General features: G+C 26.9%; 1 protein-coding gene across 9 annotated transcripts in view; it reads right to left on the bottom strand.

The window, feature by feature from the left end:
- The window catches only part of Mgat2 (alpha-1,6-mannosyl-glycoprotein 2-beta-N-acetylglucosaminyltransferase), a 41,898-nt gene extending 23,287 nt beyond the window's left edge, over positions 1-18,611 (bottom strand). For 3 of the 9 annotated variants that reach the window (XM_089178321.1, XM_089178324.1, XM_089178323.1), the window contains exon 1: positions 18,322-18,610. Coding sequence is in view for 3 of the 9 variants with exons in the window: in XM_089178323.1 (XP_089034449.1) it covers positions 18,322-18,334 (13 nt within the window). In the remaining 6 variants the exon portion in view is untranslated. The other 6 variants (XM_015325768.2, XM_015325770.2, XM_089178322.1 and 3 more) reach the window with 5 other exon arrangements.
- Between the last annotated feature and the right edge of the window lie 458 nt (positions 18,612-19,069).

Here is a 19,069-nt window from a genome sequence, read left to right as displayed (position 1 = left end):
ATAAATGTTATTAAATAATTTTAAAATACTACTTTAAATTTAATATGATCAATTTTAAATTTAATTACATATTATAATTAGATATTATAAATATTATTTTATATTATTTTATGTACATTTTATAATAACATATAAAGTATTATTTATAATTATATTTTATTGGTCAATAAATCTATAAATATTTTTTTTCTTTTTTTTTTAATTAAATAAATATATGAAATATGAAAAGACTTTAATATGACCAATAAATTAAAAAATCAATACTGTCAATTTTGTTTTATATTAGTACACTCTTATAATTACTGGCACATATAATTTGATTGATTTATAATGAAATTAGTTGAATTCTGAATACATTAGATATTTGTCTTTAGTTTAATTGATCTAATTATGAATCAAAATCAAAGAATTAGACTGATTTATTTAAAATGACTGAAAAGAGAGAAATCTAGATGGAAATTTGAGAGGATTGAAATTCCTGAAAAAGTGTCTGACGTAATGCACTTTTATTCGAGTGTGCTTGTGCGCTCATTTTACACTATACGAGTTTAGCCGGCAAAGCACGACGCAGCATCCAACCGCGTGAAACGCAATATTATCTTTCTTTCTTTTTTATCTGACTATCTTTATCTTTATCTCTCTCTCTCTCTCTCTTTCTTTCTTTCTCTTTCTCTTTTTCACCGTCTCTTTCATCCGTGACATTTTTTTTTATCGTAAACACACCCGCACCTGATCAAACTCGCGTGAACATTATATTATTATTTATTATACATACAAACATCATTTGTTTGATATAATTATAATGTTATTTATATTTGTTGTAATTAATTAAAAATAATATTAATTATTAGCAATTTATTGTAAAATTTGTTTGAAATTATTTAAAGTAATATTTGTATTTTTTTTTTGTAAATAAAACAAACGTTACATTTTCTATAATTAGAATTTGTATTATTTCAGTAATATTTGTTTAATTAATAATAATAATTAATTAAATAATTATTATTATTAACTTATTAACTAAATAATAATAACTAAATATTATAAATTTATACTAATAATTAATTATTAGCAATTTATTACAATAAATATACATATTTGTATGAAATTATTTAAATTTAATATTTGTATTTTTTTATATGTAAAACAAACGTTGTATTTTTTATAATTAGTATTTGTATTATTTCAATAATATTTGCAGTTGTTTTAAATTATTTATTTAACTTAAAGTTGCTAGGTAATTTTTATTGTTCTTCACACAATGCTTAAAATAAAAGAAAGAGCTTAGTAATAAAATAATAATCATATTATAAATAATTTGTTTTATATGTATATTTGCAAACGTGATAAATGAACATAATAATCTCTCATTTTTTACATTTTTATTAATTTACTTTTCTATACGTTGATTGGTTTATTTATCTTGCTGAAATTCTATCATTTAGATAAAAGAAAATAGATTGTCGGGTTTTATAAACAGAAAGAACGAAAAGGGGAGATTGAAATAGGTGATGAGTAAATGTTATTGTTTTTATGAGTAGTTTCTAGTTGTTCATTCATTGTAAGTACGTTAGTACAAATATTATTGTCATGAATTGGATTTTGTTTTCATAAAGTGGATTCTAGTTGATTCTCCTTTGTAATGTGTAAAGTAGTCAAATAATAATGTTTGAAATTATTTCAAAGAAATAGAATCGAAAAAATAAAACAGATATTATTTTAAAGGTGTGATATTGAATATAAATTAAAAATAATTTTACTTTATAATGTTTTAGTTTAGTTTATTAAATGTTTTTTATATCAAATATTATATATAACCAAGTTGTTCATTTATTTGGGCAAAAGGGTGTAAATAAATAAATATCTATGAATTTTTTTTAATTTACAATAACTACCAATATTTCTTATAAAAAATATAATTTTATATTACTCAAAAAAAAAAAATACAGATAAGAAATATATAAAAATATAAAATAAAAATAATATAAAATATAAAATAAAAGAAATATAAAATACAGATATAAGAAATACAATTTTTATATTATTTAATACTATGATAAATGAACTAAATTTAACATGATTTGATTATAGTTGTACATTATGCACTTTGTGCATGTAAAAAGTGAAAAAAAACATTAGTTAAAACAAAGACAATCATTTTATTATGTGTCATTATTCTTTCTGAACATAACATGAACAAAAAAAAATTACTTACTTATATCCAATTAACCCTTAGGTTAATATATGCATTTAACGATTGAGATTCATCATGTACTTGTTTTGACTAACAATAAGTGCAAGATAACGAGTTTTTTGCTATTCAAGTTATAACAATATTAATTATTATCATTTTTCTTAAAACATTTACTTTCAATCAGGTATATGAAATCTATTGTTTCTATATGCTACTTAAAAAAAAAAAATTAAAAATCATCAAAATGACATGAACAAATTAGTATTTTTAAACAATTTAGTAATCTTTTAAAATGAAATAAATATTCGAATGATTTATTTAAAAGAATTAAAATGTAACCTTAGTTAACTACGATCATTTATAACGTTTACACGAATGTATGCAATGTATGTATATATATGTATAAGTGAAAATGTTAGTTAAAATTATAACGTTTTTATAACACGCATAAATGTCATTATTTTCTTTGATTTTAAACATGATATGAACAAAGTACAAAATACCTGGGTATATCCGATGAATAAGCGAGTGTTTCTAATTTGGCACACGTCTTTAATCGCATTCACTATTTTCTTCTCTCTCCTCTTTCCTTACTTTCTTTTTGTTTTACACCATTCAAATAATATTACATTTTACATTATTAATAAAATAAAAAAAAATATTTATGAATATCAAACTAATTCATAATTAAAAAAATAAAATAAGAAAACAAATTAAAATAAAAAAGAAACACAATTCTACAAGAAAATAATGTAGATTATTAATTATTAATTATTGTATTATGTTAAAAATGAGTTTAATAATTAAACGATGTGTTTAATGACTCAAATTTGAATATGTCAATAATCAATCCTACCCGCACGAGGTCTCCGAATCAACTGAGCGCTCGTCTAGCGCTGAGGGCGACTCCTATGTTCGCGCCACCGAGTCAAGCATGTCATGTGACCGAATCCCCACGTGACTAGTCAACCGATAAACCTATTGGTTGCTATACTTTGCCGCGTTCTTACGATTATCTTGAGTGGTTTTTATACCTGAAAAGAAACGGGTTACGAGTTTTACTCTTCTTAATTAATATCTTTCAAGTAATTACGTTTCTTATGTACTTTTTCATATTTTTTATATATAAATGTACACATTTATCTTGTTCTTTTATTAAAGATAAAGGTAATATAAGGTATAAGTCATTATTTTTTATTACAGAATAAAAATTGACGATGATGAAGAAGATATATTTGTTAGTGTTTTTTAAATTATTATCTTGAAAGAATTATCGATGATAATTAATAATTAATGATTATTGATAAAAATCTATCCTGTTGTGGAGTTTCTTTGCGGAAATTAAAAATATTGTAATAATAGGAATATATTTGTCTAGTTTGAATTTATATGCTATGCGTTTCCTTAATATGTTATATAATATGTTATTTTCTAGGTAATAAACGTAAATAAAAAAATTATATATTTTTTAGTAATTACATATATATATATATAATTCAGATAATTATCAATTACAATCAATGATCAATGACTATAAATAAAAATCTTATTTAATTGTCTTTTGCATCTACGAATAAGAATTTTTATATTAAATGTATACGTAATGGTATTACATACTTTTTCAAAACCTGTTATTTTTTTAATATTTAATTTGTTCTTTTACAGTTAATAATGTAAATTTCTTATTAAAAAAATTAATAATCATTAATAAATAAAGCTTATTACAAAAAAAATTAATAAATTTCAATTTACAAGAATTCAGAGTGAACTACATTTGTTTTAAAAAATTGTATTCTTCTCAATAAATGGATTAGAAATAAAAGAAAAAGAAAAAAAAAGAAATGGAATGCAGTATGTTGAACATAATTCTTCATAAAATCTTCTAGCTTGAGTCTATGCAACTTTTACAGTTTATTGGTGCAATGCGCACGCGTAACGGTCAGATTTAATCGGCTGGAGACGTTAACCATTGAAGTAAACGGTTTCATCTCTACATGAATACATACACGGAACTTCCTTTAAGTATTCTGACACATTAAGTTCTCTCAATTCAGAAGGATATGTTCTCACGCAATACCGTTTCACGATTATCGCCTACGAACAGTAATTTTCTTTAGTGTTATTAGACTAACCACTTATATTTCATGAGTTATCTATCTCTACGCTTCGAAGAAGAACATGGTGACCATAAATACGTAAATATGTATGTAAGTATGTATGTAGGTAAAAAAATAAAAGAGTACTGATAGATACAAGGATGTAAGTAAATATATATGTACATTTCTATACATAAAAGGATATTTTATAGATTAACCAAAACTCTCTGGACATTTTATAAAATGATCAAACAATCTGTGAAATATCTGCTTATTATACACACCATCCGAAATATATACATTATTCGTCACATACCTATAAAAAATTATATTATTTATAAATCTAATTATGTAGAGTCTCGAATACAGGTCTTCGTAGCTCAAGTAGCTCGAGTATTCGTTCGGATAGCGACAGGTTTTGGGTTCGAATTCCAGAATACAACTGTGACCTAAATATTTGATATAAACTCTTTTCTTTAAGTAATGTTTAACAACATAGTTGTTTTTAAATATTTAATATTACTACTTCTCCAGTTATTCACTTTATAATAGACGGGGCAAGTTGAGTAGGGGGAAAAAATGTGGATAATGTTTGAATACTATTTAAGGTATAAGAAATATAGTACATTTAGGCCAAAGGTTGTACTTAGGAAGCTCTCAACCATTGCCCCAACCATTCCTATAAATGGATGAAAATATTTCACGATCTGGAATTGTATTATACTTTCCGGGAAGTTATCTTGATATAATCAACGTATTTTTGCTTCAATTCCGGATATCCATTTAATCTGTTTTGATCACTTCAGTATAACTAGACGAAACCATTTACTCGATTTCTGAATACTATTGAGTTTCGTTAACACTTTTAGCAATAATAAGATATCAGTTAGATATAATTTTTTGTTCTTCATGTCGATAGACATTATTTGCAATTCTTAGATAAGATTGAGACGTGCTAAATAAGTTATACAGTAGCTTTTGTTTATCTAAAAATTGGATACTTACTTCGATATCTTTAATTATCAATAACTCAGAAATTGAAATATATTGGACATATAAGATCGTATATGGTTTTTGATTAGTTTTATTCTCTTAATATATCTTATTGAAGTATTTATATTATTTTATGAAACATCCTATATATATTTACTTACTGACAATGAGTAAATGCGCCGCGTATCACAGCATACGACGTAAGTGTCGTTAAATGTTGAATAATGCATTTAGCAAACTCGCATGACGTTCAGGATTGATAATGAGTTGAACGAACGAATGAAAAAAGAAAGAAAAAAAAAAGAAAACAATTCTCGAAGAAAATTAAATAGCGTTGCAATACCTCGAAATAGAAAAGGGGCATCGACTTCAATTAAATCGTCAGAATTTTCTTCGTAAACAATTAACTAATATACTGGAATAAATTGATCATCGTTTTGAAATAAATGAAGATGGGAATATATCTATGTTTAATTATATTAAATTAATAATATTTATTAACATTATTATATTATCAATATTAGTGTGTGACATTAGTGTCACCGACGATAAGGTATTAAAATGTATTTTTTTTTTGTTAAACATTTAGATATGTATTGTATCATATAAAATTTTATAGATTTTGATTTGTATATTTTTTATAAATAAATAAATAAATAAGTAGTTTATTTCGAGAGTGACCTAAGTTAATTTTTTATTTTTTTCACGAAATGTTTTTTATTTATATTTTATATTATATATTATATTTATATTATATATTTTATTCTATATTATAATACATTATGTGTTATTTGATAAATAAGCCAACCTGTGTGTAATGAGGCCACGTTCCATTATAATAGGGCTATTTAGCCCTTTTCATAGAATTCCTTTAGAAATTCAAATTCAAATTCAAATTCAAATTCAAATGTTCTCTCTCTCATTCACTCTCTTTCATCATATTCTCTATATCTAGAACAATTTTCAGATCTTTCTAAATTTTTTTTCTCATTTTTATCTCTCCCTATCTTTCTTTCTTTCTTTCTTTCTTTCTTTCTTTCTTTCTTTCTTTCTGTCTTTCTTTCTTTCTTTCTTTTTCTATCTTTTACACTCTCACATATTATACACATACACATGCTTATATCTTCGATAGCTTTGTTTTTCCAAGAGTACCTCCTGAATATTTCACGATGGGCCGTTCAAAGTGACGTTGCGAGAAGCAACGAGTAGATTCCACTTTGAAATATTGATAAGAAGCTATTTTAATCCTTCCGTTTTACGTATGTAGAAGTATGTATGTGTATTTTTATGTGTTATGATAGGAACCCTGTTTGAAAAGCATTACATTGATGTTTACAATCACGCTAACTACTAATATTTAAAATAATGTCGAATATTCGATCTAACGTTATCTTCATTTTATAATTAATTACTTGTCCTTATAAATAATTAAGATAATAATTAATACAAATTTTATTTTTTTTTTTATCTAAAATGATTAATGATTGCTATGAGAAAATAATAATAATCTAATAATAATATTTATATATTTATTTTTTAATTTATTATTTTTCCTTTATTTATTTAATTTTAAAAGAATTTTATAAATATTCCAAGATTTTTTATAATCATATAAAAAATATATGTGATATACATTTATTATATTATTAATTTATATTAGATAGATAGATAATCTTTATTCAACCCAGTTTTACAGCCATGTGGTGTATATCAATTTATGTTATTTATATATTAATTAAAATTTATATTTAATATGAAATAGAATGAATATAAAATAATAATATAAAGTAAAACGTAAGAGAGAAAGTGAGAGAGTGAAAGAAAGAGAAATTTTCCAGTAGGTTATTATTATCTTTGGAATATTGCTGCTGAAGAAGTCAAAGTATTTTCAAACGCAAGTTGGGAAATGTAAAAATAGACATACAATAAAATGTATGTTATATATTTATACACATAGCTCTCATTTTATTTCTTTTTATATTTCTTTCACTCTCTCTCTCTCTCTCTCTCTCTCTCTCTCTCTTTTCTCTCTTTCTTTCTCTCTCTAGCCCTTTCTTTTTTCTATCTCTTTCTTTATTTCTTTTTAGTTTTCCTCTTGAGTTCGACGAGATCGTGCAGGCATGCAGATAAAGTCGTCTAGACCGACAAGGATTAATGTCTACCATCGTTATTTCTTTTACTAACATTCGTTTTTCTTTCTTTCTTTTTAACTTTAAACTATATTTATTTCTTTACATTTCTCGATCCATTTATCTCGACTTTGATCGTATACATCGTTAAGAAATACGTCCGTGTTATCGAACGTCTTGAAACAAATTAAAAGAAAGAAAAAAAAGTACAAATTAAAAGATTCATGTATATTTTTGATTAATGTGTATCTTTCCTTTTAATTAACGTTCTACGTTAAATAAATATTTATCTTCGTTAATATTAAATATGATTAATGAACAAATTTATATATGTTATTGTTAACCCTTAGCGTATATCAAAGGTCCATTTGATTATCACTTCCTAATTTTTTTTTCTACCAACGAAACAAATACCAACATGTTTTTTTCACAATTAGATTTTTTTTATTTGAAAATCTGATTGTACATTTATGTTGTATATTTAAAGTCTAATTAATTTATTATAAAAAGTGTATAATTGCTGAAAAATGACTCGTCGAATTGATCCCCTGCGTTTGTCTCAAAAACAGCAACAGTTTTTATGGTGTGGAATTTACAAATTGTTAAACAGGTGAGAAAAATGTATAGCTCGCTATGGACAATATTTCGAATCAAATATTTTTTTTATCATTTTCATACAATAAACGTGTATTTTCTATATAAAAATTTCGATCTCGTATTTACATATTTGGTATTAACACTTTAATGGCCGCTCACACAGCATTTGTGTGATAGCCGGAACACATTGACCGTTATTTTATTTATAACTTTATATATATTTAAAATTATATATAAAATTAAATTTGTTGTTTTTTGTTTTATGTTAATTTTTTCGTAAATGACAATAAAGTTTTTTTTAAATTAATTCTTGTAAAATATTACCGGGCCTCTGACGACGTTTGACTGCATACACGTGCGACCATTGAAGTATTAATAAATTCTGATAAATATTTGTAAGCACAACTTCAATTATTTCTTGCACGTTTAAGACAACGATAGAAACTTGGTTCTTTGCTGATTTTCAATTCGATTAAAAAAAAAAGACATCTATGAAAGGAGGTAAAAAAGAGCAAAAGAAGAGGGTCCAAAAAAAAAAGAAAGAAAAAAAATAGCAAGAATGAAAAAGAGAGTATCGGTAAAGTGGATTATCATTTCTCGGCCAGCTTTCCCTCATCAACGGAAGTAGATATCTAGCCTTTGGGGTGGTAGCTTGCGGAAATCCGCATTGTTTCGAGCCACGTAGCCAAGTCAGCTGACCTACATTAAGGCTTCGAGTTACCCTCTTCTCTACGAAAAGGGGTGCAAAAGAGTGAAAGAGAAAGAGAGATAGTGAGGAGCTTCGAAACACTCGATGCTCGCCTATAGAAAAGCACTTCTACCTCGACAACCCTCGTCTGTCCTGCAATTTCACATTCCCTTCACTACCCCCAGCCTAAAAACCCTTGTTTTTTTGAGGCACCACTAACCTACACGGATTTCAAGCAAGCGTTTGTTCGTTGGTTGGTTAGTTGCTTGGTTGGTTGGTTCATTCGTTCGTTTGTTGGTACGAGCATGCTATACTCGATCTCTCACGCTTTTAAACCACCCTTCTAGTCAGTTCAATACAAGGACAAGAATCCTCGATCTTGTTTCGACACGAAATCAATTTTTATAACCAACCCTTCTTACTTTTTTTACTTTATATATGTATATTTTCAAAATGAAATATCATACCTAAAAAAGGATTTGTCAGATGTGCTGATTGAATGACCTACAATATTTTATTGTCAATCATTTTTATTTTATTATAATAATTGTATTTGATAAATTGACTCTCTTTAAAATATGTATACATCATAATATGATTAATTGAAATTAATGTAAAAATGATCAACAAAATTAATAATATTTTTTAAATGTTTTGTTTATAGTTAGTATTTATAATAAAATATTAATGTTCATTATTGCATTGATTTATATATATATAATATCAAACTTTCATGCGTACTGATTTGTGTCTCTGAATATCTTTTGAACGCTTAATTTAATCGCCAAAACATAAGACTCTATTTTTATAGAGCAGTTAATTTCCTACAAAAATTTGTATTGTGCACTTTTTAATAGTCATTTATTGTCGAGTTATAAAATTCATAAGCAAAAATGAGATTTGTCTAAAAATCATCAAATTTAAATCTTCAATATCATTCAAATGGTGAGGTTTACGGAAAAAATATAAGATACCTTTCTTGTAGAGCATTAAATTTCCTACAAAATTCGTCTTGAACATTTTTCTGTACAATCAATAAATAATGAGGTATGAATTTTAATCTATTGGACTGAAAAAAAATAAAAAACTGCGATGCGGAGGATCTTCCTATTAAAATTAAGAGCTCATATTGGGTGAGAATTCTTTTAAGGTGTCTAGGAACCCATTTTTGCGTGGCACTTGAAAAAAAAAAAAATAAGTCATTTTTTTGACCCACCCTAATATATATATATATATATATATATATATATATATATATAAATTGTTAATATTATAAATGCAATAATTTCAATACTGAAATATCAACCTCAAATACAACTCTAACCATATTATAAATATTAATTACATACATATAAAAATTATTGTCAAAATATTATCTATAATGAAAACAATTTTCTATAAATTGACAATTTATTTAACAATATACTAATAAAAAAAATTGTTGAAACTGCTAAACTCAGTTATTTAACATAGTATAAATTTTTGTTTAATCCAACTCTACATTTCCTTCCATAAATGTTTAATAACTATAATAAAAATGGAAAACCTTTACCAAAAAAAAAAAAAAAATGCGAAAGAAAGGTTAGAAAAAGAAATTGAATCGAAAATAATGAAGTCTGTTGTTTCTTGACGATTATTCCTCACATTTTCCCTTTCCTAAATTGCTACTACCAAGTCCCAAATTGGCCATAGTCCTCTCTTTATGATAGTGGGTAATAGTAAAAAAAAAAAAAAGGTACGAGAAAAGGGCGGATTAAATTGCGTGAGAATAAACGTAGCAGTGTTTTGAAACCCTTGTAGGTATAACCTAAGTACATATGTACAAACCACGTCAGGGATTCGTCGAGGAAACAAAAGAGGTTTAGCGATTAAGAGGATAAGAAACTCGCCTGTGGCGCGTATTCCCCTAACCCTCATCTTACCTCCTCAATCTGCCCTCGTTCACCAGAGGAGGTGGAGGAGGTGACTCATCAGGCTATATACCTGCTGAAGAACGGGGAAAAAATTCGAATAAAAATAGAAAGGAAGAAGGTAGAAGAAACAAAAGGTAACCATGCTTGCTACTAACATGAAACATGGAATTAGCCTAATGGGGGAGTTCCAAGAGAAATTAGAATCTAAATGCAATTGAGATGCACTTAAACGATTTTCTTACTTCGAATGATTTCCTTATTTAACAATGGCGTACTTAATATACTGAGGAGCTTTTATGTTCGCGTGTCTATGTAAGTTAACCCTTTGGGTACATTTGATGAGTGAGACTCGTCATTTGCTTACTTGGGTGAAGTTACGGTGGGCGAGTTTGAGTCGTCATCTGAATTTAAGAAGCTTATATAAATATATAAAATATATAAATATATAAATATTTCTATTTCGTTTCATTTATATATTTTTTATTTATATTTTTTAATTGAAATGTGGTTGCAAAAATATATATTTATATCACCGATATAACATAAATGTATTATACAGGGTGGGTCACCACATTTTACCATCAAAATTTACGTTATTATTATTACGCGTAGCAAACAATGTTTAACATGTAGTTGAATGGCTTTAAAAGAGGTTCATACTAATGGTACTTTTTTTTGTAGGTGGACGTGTAAAGGACATATGAAGGTCATTAATGTTTTTCTGAACGGAATTATATAATTTTTATTGCATCATCTGATGTTCTTTCATATTATTTACAAAAAAGTATTAACTTATTTATGTATAAAAATTATTACTTTAGGAGATATTTTAATTTTTATGTCTATTTACAAAAAAGGTTCAATGTGGCGACCATTTGCATCAGAACACTTTCTGAATCGAGAAATTAATGACTCATTAACGTTTCTTAATGTATCTGATGTTATTTTTTTGCATTCATTGACGATACGATCCCTCATATCGGCCATTGTAGTCGGAGGCTCAGCGTAAACTTTATTTTTTAAGTAGCCCCAAGAGAGTAAGGTTGCACTGCTCATTATTCAAGAATAACAAGGGATACATTAAATCAAATGTTCCCAAATCGTTGGATAGGACGAGGTGGGCTTAATCATTTTCCGGCTAGATTACGAGATCTAACGCCCCTCGACTTTTTCTTATGGGGTCATTAATTTCTCGATTCAGAAAGTGTTCTGATGCAAATGGTCGCCACATTGAACCTTTTTTGTAAATAGACATAAAAATTAAAATATCTCCTAAAGTAATAATTTTTATACATAAATAAGTTAATACTTTTTTGTAAATAATATGAAAGAGTATCAGATGATGCAATAAAAATTATATAATTCCGTTCAGAAAAACATTAATGACCTTCATATGTCCTTTACACGTCCACCTACAAAAAAAAGTACCATTAGTATGAATCTCTTTTAAAGCCATTCAACTCCATGTTAAACATTGTCTGCTACGCGTAATAATAATAACGTAAATCTAGATGGTAAAATGTGGTGACCCACCCTGTATAAATATATTATATATAATATAATACATATGTTTTTTTTTTTTAATATAATATATATTATAATATATATTATTTACCAATATAAATATATTCCAAATAAAATGTATCACTTTTACCTATGTATTAATTCATATAGCAACAAATTAAATCCGTTATATATGCATAAAAATCTTCAAACAATTTCTATATTATAAAATAAATAATATATAAAAATAAAATAATAATTTAAATTCAGTACTCAAGGGGTTAACCGATATTAGTGGATCGTTAAAAACATTTTTCACTTTCCACTTCTCTATTTTTCTTTCCTTGTCTTTTTTGTATTCTTTTAATAAATTAATAAATTAAAAATTATTAACATCATCGTCAAAATGTCGCTCGTACAAGATAAAAAAAAAACTTGTTAAAAAAAAAACGAAAATTAAAATACACAATTATTAATCTTAGAATGTGAGGGAAAAACGAGATGAAAAAAAAACATCTAAGAAAGTTTTTCACATTTTTGTAAAAAAAAAAAAATAAAACGAGAAAAATGTTCGTCCTATCTCGAAGAAAATTATTATTTCTTTTTTTTCACGAGATGCTTTACCAAAAGAGAGGATAGCAAAAGGAGGTGAGTAGGGTCGGGATGGGAGGAGAGTGATTTAAAGGTAAAGGAAGGAATGGTGGTAGGTAGGGGATGGAAGGCAAGATCGAGGAGAGATTTTCTAAAGAGGAGTCATGACGTAAACTGTAAACTGAAAAGACTCATTGCGTGTTTCTCGCGAATATAAAAGAGAGAGAGAAAGAGAGAGAAAGAGAGAAAGAGAAAGAGAGAAAATGATAGAACCCTTGGAACTTTCAAGTGGCATCTTTCAAACGTTTTTGAAAGCTTCGAGTTCTCTTTCTCTCTCTTTTTTTCCATCCCCATATTTTTTTTTCTTTACCTCTTATTCTATCCTTTTACGTTTCATCCTTGTCTCATTTTATTCTCTCTCTCTCTTCTTTCTCTGTTTCTCTCGTTTGTTCTCTCTTTAATTTTTTTTTCTTTCTTCTTTATTACAGACGCGTCTCTGAAACGCTCATTAACAGTCGTAGCACGCGAGTAATGAGCGAGCTCGACTCACGTGGCAAACACAAACACACTCTGTCTTTCTTTTTCATACATAACAAACTCCCCTTCCTTCCCCACCCACCTCCCAAGAGCCCAACTCTTCTCATCCACACCCTGTCTTTCTGTTTCTTTCTCTACTTCTGTGTGTTCTTATCTTTCTTTCTCCTCCTCTTTCCTACTCCCTTTTTCTCTCTTGTTTACCTCGAACACGTCGATTGAACGTTTCAAGAAGAATGGCTACCCTCGTATACACCACTCATGTCGAGAATCACCTTTTATTTTGTTTTGTTTTTGTTTTAGTTTTTTTTTTTCATTACCAATCATCATAATACTCTCGTGATAATCTCTTAAATATTCTTATTCCAATGACACTCATGTTTATTATATTAATCAGTTAACTGTGGAGCATCGTTTTGAAAGTACGCATCACTGTACGTCGCAAAAATCGACCGACGACGAGTATGTACGTCAAGCACAGAATAAGGGTCACTGTGAATGTCCCATACAAACTATTTTCACTATTTTTTAAATATTTGCGATAACCTGACAACAAATACTTTAAATGAAAGTTGATCTATTTTTGATTAGCAATACATTACGATAAAGTAATGTTTTTTAAGGTCTTCTTTATTTCTTTTTAAATAACACCCTAATATTTTTGATCTTACAGTATTTTATAACCCGTATTAATACGAATTCAACGAAATAGTACTATTCCAAAACAGAAATTAAGTTATTTTTTACTTATACGTATTATTCTTGCATTTTTCGTTAATTATGTAATATATGTTACTTAAATAAAGAAATATTTTAGTAATAACATTGGCTATTTATAAGACAATAAAATTAAATTAAATTTAAAAGAAAAAATACATATACCCACCCACACACACACACACACACACACACACATAAATAATAATAGAAAAAAAATAATAAATAGAAAAAAATTGATAAATATACTTATCTATTAAATTAATTAACTTAATTAATTTAATTAATTAATATAATTAATTTTTATCTTATTTTAATATTATATTTATATATATTATTTTTATATTATTATAATATTATAAAATTAATATTAACATTATAATATAATTCTTATCTATTAATTAATTAATCTATTAAATTATTAATTATTTTAATAAACTACACAAAATATTCAATCATGATCAATTATTATTATTATTATTATCATATCATTTGTAATAATTATAAAATTAAAAAAAAATATTTATAATAAATATTATATATATGTTATATTAAATAATATTTAAACGACTGATTAAAAAAATTGTAATTTATAATAAATAATATTATTATTATTTTGTTATCTGATTAATACGAGAAACAACAAAAGCAATTAAAAATATAAAAAATGAAATATGAAGAACCTGTTAGAATTTCATGATGAAATCGTACGATAAAATCGGAACGGTAATCGTCCCCTTTTTTTCAAGGACTACTACCAACGCTAGAATACATCGATTTATGATAAAAATGATTGTTCATCCTGTGACGATCCAATCGGGTAAAATGAAAGATTTACGATAGGAAGCAAGTGCTTTAAGTAATTTGATTGTTATCCAACTGGAAGGTGATTATATGCCTTGTTGCGAAAGCTTTTCAAATAAAGAAGAAGGAGGAACAAAAGAAAAAAGTAACGATAATGGTGGTGTTAGTGTTGGTTGGGGTTGAGGGGAAAGAAAGGTGGATAAAATTGTACGAAAGAACAGTCAGCGTGTATTCTCAAGTGAGTTTTACTCAGAAAGCGCAAGCGCGAGTTCGTAAATAATGAACACGAGCACGTGCATGTGTGTACAATGACCGCTATACTCTCAGAAAAGTGTTCCCCGTAATAAACTGTGAATTTAAAAGTTAAATAATATTTTATTTATTCTTATGAATAAGTAGAATTGCACAGAGTGGATAGGGGAATAAACTTTTTTAATTTATATTATTTTAAAATCACATAATTCTGACATTAATCGGATCTGTCAATACTTACAATTATATATTATATTATATTAATATTATATATTAATTATAATATATATTACTATAAAAAAAAATAAATATTATAAAATAATTATTATTATAATATAATAATATTAATATATTAATATAGAGAATAATATTAATTATTATATTATATCTTAATATATATAAATTCGTGTCACGTTGTTTGTCCACAATGGACTCCTAAACTGCTAAACCGATTTTAATAAAATTTTGCACACTGTGTGCAGTTTCATCCAACTTAAAAGATAGGATAGTTTATATTTCAATTTATAATCGCAATATTATTTTATTGCGAATTATTAACAAAGAGTCATGATTATCTCTGTTAGTTCGATAAGATTCTAACTGATGGAGGTATAAGGTAATTCGTTGACATAAAGACGTGTATATCGGACTGATTGTGAGCCACAGCAACGCGTGGCGGGGTACCCCTAGTTATATTATATATTATTATATTAAATATACATTTGAAAAATGAGAAATATATCGTGTGACAAAAAATAAAACATTAACTTGAAATTACTATTAAAATACGAAAAAAACTTTCCAACCCCCTTCATTCCTAATGCAATATATTTAGATTTGTCAAGAATAAATTGGCAACATTGACACTTGAGTATTTTTATCTAACAAAATGTGTCTCTCATGTATCTTTTGATTATCTTTTTCATCAATTATTTTTTACTTCCTTTCATGTCCTATTTGCGTCCGTGGGAATGTGTTAGTTCGAAGATAAACAAATAAAGGGAAAAAAATTTTTACGAAGTGTGACGATGTTAAAAATAGAAACGATGATTGTCATAAAAGTTAGACCAGATTTTTAATAGTTGATTTAATTCAAGACCAACCTACTCATTAGATTATCCTTATCGAATTAAATCGAACGAATGAAGAAGATTCTTAATACCTTGCTTTAAGAAATATATCGATAAAATGAAAACCGGATTTGCTTCTCTTATCAAACAACATTGGCACGTTAATAGAACTAACATTTCTATAAATATTAGAGACGTGTATTTGTGTATTTGTAGAGATCAAGGTTATGCAAATCTTAATCAACGAATAATATTTCATTTTGTTTTTTATCGAATAATCATTTTTAATTATTACTTTGAAAATAATTTGACGAATGATATTTTAAATTAACAACCAATATGCGGGTTATAACGACAGGTATTTAAATTTGCCATTTAATTTTATAGTTTTAGAAGGATTATGATGTTAAATATACTTTTTTGTTTGTTTATTAATTTATTTATTGTTTGAATCAAATGTCAAGTTGATTAATGTTTGCATTAAATTGGAATAAATAGGAGTTTTGTTTATGATCGGTTATTGGACCGGTTCAGCATAAATGGGTAAACGAGTAAAAGGTTTTGCTAGTTTAGTGTTACTGCTGAACTAGTTTTATTCAAATAGAAGTCAATGTTTTATTTCTGATCAGGATTAAATATTTAATTTTCAAATTAAAGTAAACTTAAATGTAGAACGAACGGTAAGTATGAAGTTTTATGCTTGAAATTTATAAATATTGCACATTCAATATTTTTATTTGTTTTTCATTTAATTTTAGTAAATTTATAAATTATAAATCCGTATCAAAATCGACTATATTATTTCCATTATTTAATTAAAAAATAAATATATAATTTAGATTATAAAACAACATTTTTGAATAACATATAAATAATAATTTATCAGAAAACGTATTACGACCAATTAAATGACTAGTTCTTCAAATTTCATATAAACATTTTATATTCAACATAGTTGTTTTATTTCGTTAAAAATTATGTCATTATAAATAATATTTTATTACTATCGAATAAAATATAAATATTTTATATTTATTTATTTATTATTCCCAGCTGTGTGCATATATAAGAAATTTCGAAAGGCTGGCCAGGAAAATGGGCCAAGATAGGGGTGAAGGGGGAACGAGAAGATAGATAATATGAGTGGAACAATTAGACATATAAGGAAATAGAATGTAAGGAATAGAACACATAAACATAAATGAAGTATATATATGTTATAGTTTTATATAGTCTATATAGTTACTAAATGTGGTATATTGTTTAATGTTGTTTATATTGTTTTATATTATTTTTATATTGTTAATATTAATATCTAATATTATATTAGGGCATAATTAGAATTAAGTATATTGTCAAGGGGAACGAACATGTAGGGGGGCTTCGGGGTAAACACCCTAAAAGGGTATACCTGAAATAAACTTCTTCTTCTTCTTCTTATTTATTTATTATTAAATTCTATTATATATTATTAATTAATTTAATATATTATTATATTAAATAATATATTATATTAATATAATATAATCATTAATTATATATTATTAAATTAAATTATTATTATTAATCTATTACTGTATTATTTTTTTCGGAATTGACTGGTACCTACTATCAATTATATAAACAAAATAATAACTTTGTTTAAAAAATGATCATTTGATTAACAAAATAAACACATACCAACACGATTTGGTTAGAAGTATATTATTAAACTCGAACGATCGAAAATCATGGCGATGTGGTATGTGTGTACAGGGTAAAATCGATTTGGCGAACGGCCGAGAGACGAAAGCACGAGTCGAGAAGACGAGGAGGTGTAAGAGGAAAAGGAGGAGAAGAAGGTGGAAGAATGGGTGGTGTACGAGGAATAGGAAAAGAAAAAAAAGAAATAGGAAGCAAAAGAGGAGGAAGATGTAAAAGGGGGTGGGATGGGATTGGGATAAATAACGGAAGGGGGATGTAAGGAGGCTAGACGATGACTCTCAAAGGTGGAAACTGAAAATCGGCGCAACGATTACACTGAAAGCTGATGCACGCTCTCTCGAAGGGTCAATATCGATCCCAAACCTCGTCCGTCGTTCTTTCTTTTCTACCCTCCTTCCCCTTTTTCTCTTCCTAGCTCTTTCTATTTTACAGTGTCACTGTTTATTCTTCTCTAGTTTCACCTATTATTCTATTTCAAACGTGTATGCAAAATATTTGGGTTGTTATAACTAAGGTAATTGGTAAAGTTTACTTACGCAGGGCCACCATATCACTTTGTCAATGTTCTCCTGATGTTTTATTATTTGTTTAATAATGTTCAGTCGGAGATCAAGTGTCGTCCAAGCTGAGAATATTGTTAGAAGGGTAGTCGTGAATGTTACGTCGTTGTTGCATGCTGACGAAAGTAACACGACGCACGTCGTTTCGTTTTCGGGGCACCACTCACCGCGCACCAGGCTGCCAAGGGAACTGCCCGAAGCTTTATTCTCTATCTTTCTCTATTCCTCTCTTTCAACCCTCTTCTACAACCCTCACCGCTGATTCTATAACATCGCCCAACCTTCGTCGAGCAACCGAGACATTCTATCTCACAGGGATGTCGCTAACTCTCGGCTTGTAGTTTTGATTTTACGTGGGTGGTCTTTTATCATTTGAATTTGAAATCTATCTATTCTAATATCTGGTCAATGGCGTCGATATTTTGTTTATTTTTCAATATTACCTTCAGTCGGTAACTTGTTTAATATTGGTATTGTAAATTTGTATATTATTTATAGCTGATATTGTACGTTTGGTAAAATAATTTTGGTTATTAATTTAATTTTTTTTAACAAAATTATTTTATTATTGATATATGTATTTTTAAAAAGTATTTAAAAATAATATTGTAAAGAAATAGGTTATGAAGACCGCGACTGGAGGGGTTGCATTCAGGGACGAGAACACTGGCGGGATTTGGTATTTGCGGCAGTGGAACTTTCGAGTTCCTAATACCAATTAATA

Source organism: Polistes dominula, unplaced genomic scaffold, assembly GCF_049000335.1.
Source record: "Polistes dominula isolate Pdom_NZ unplaced genomic scaffold, Pdom_raw_medaka contig_77, whole genome shotgun sequence".
In the NCBI taxonomy this organism is placed as follows: domain Eukaryota; kingdom Metazoa; phylum Arthropoda; class Insecta; order Hymenoptera; family Vespidae; genus Polistes; species Polistes dominula.
Note: the sequence above shows the minus strand (reverse complement) of the source record. Positions and strands in the feature narration are given on the sequence as shown.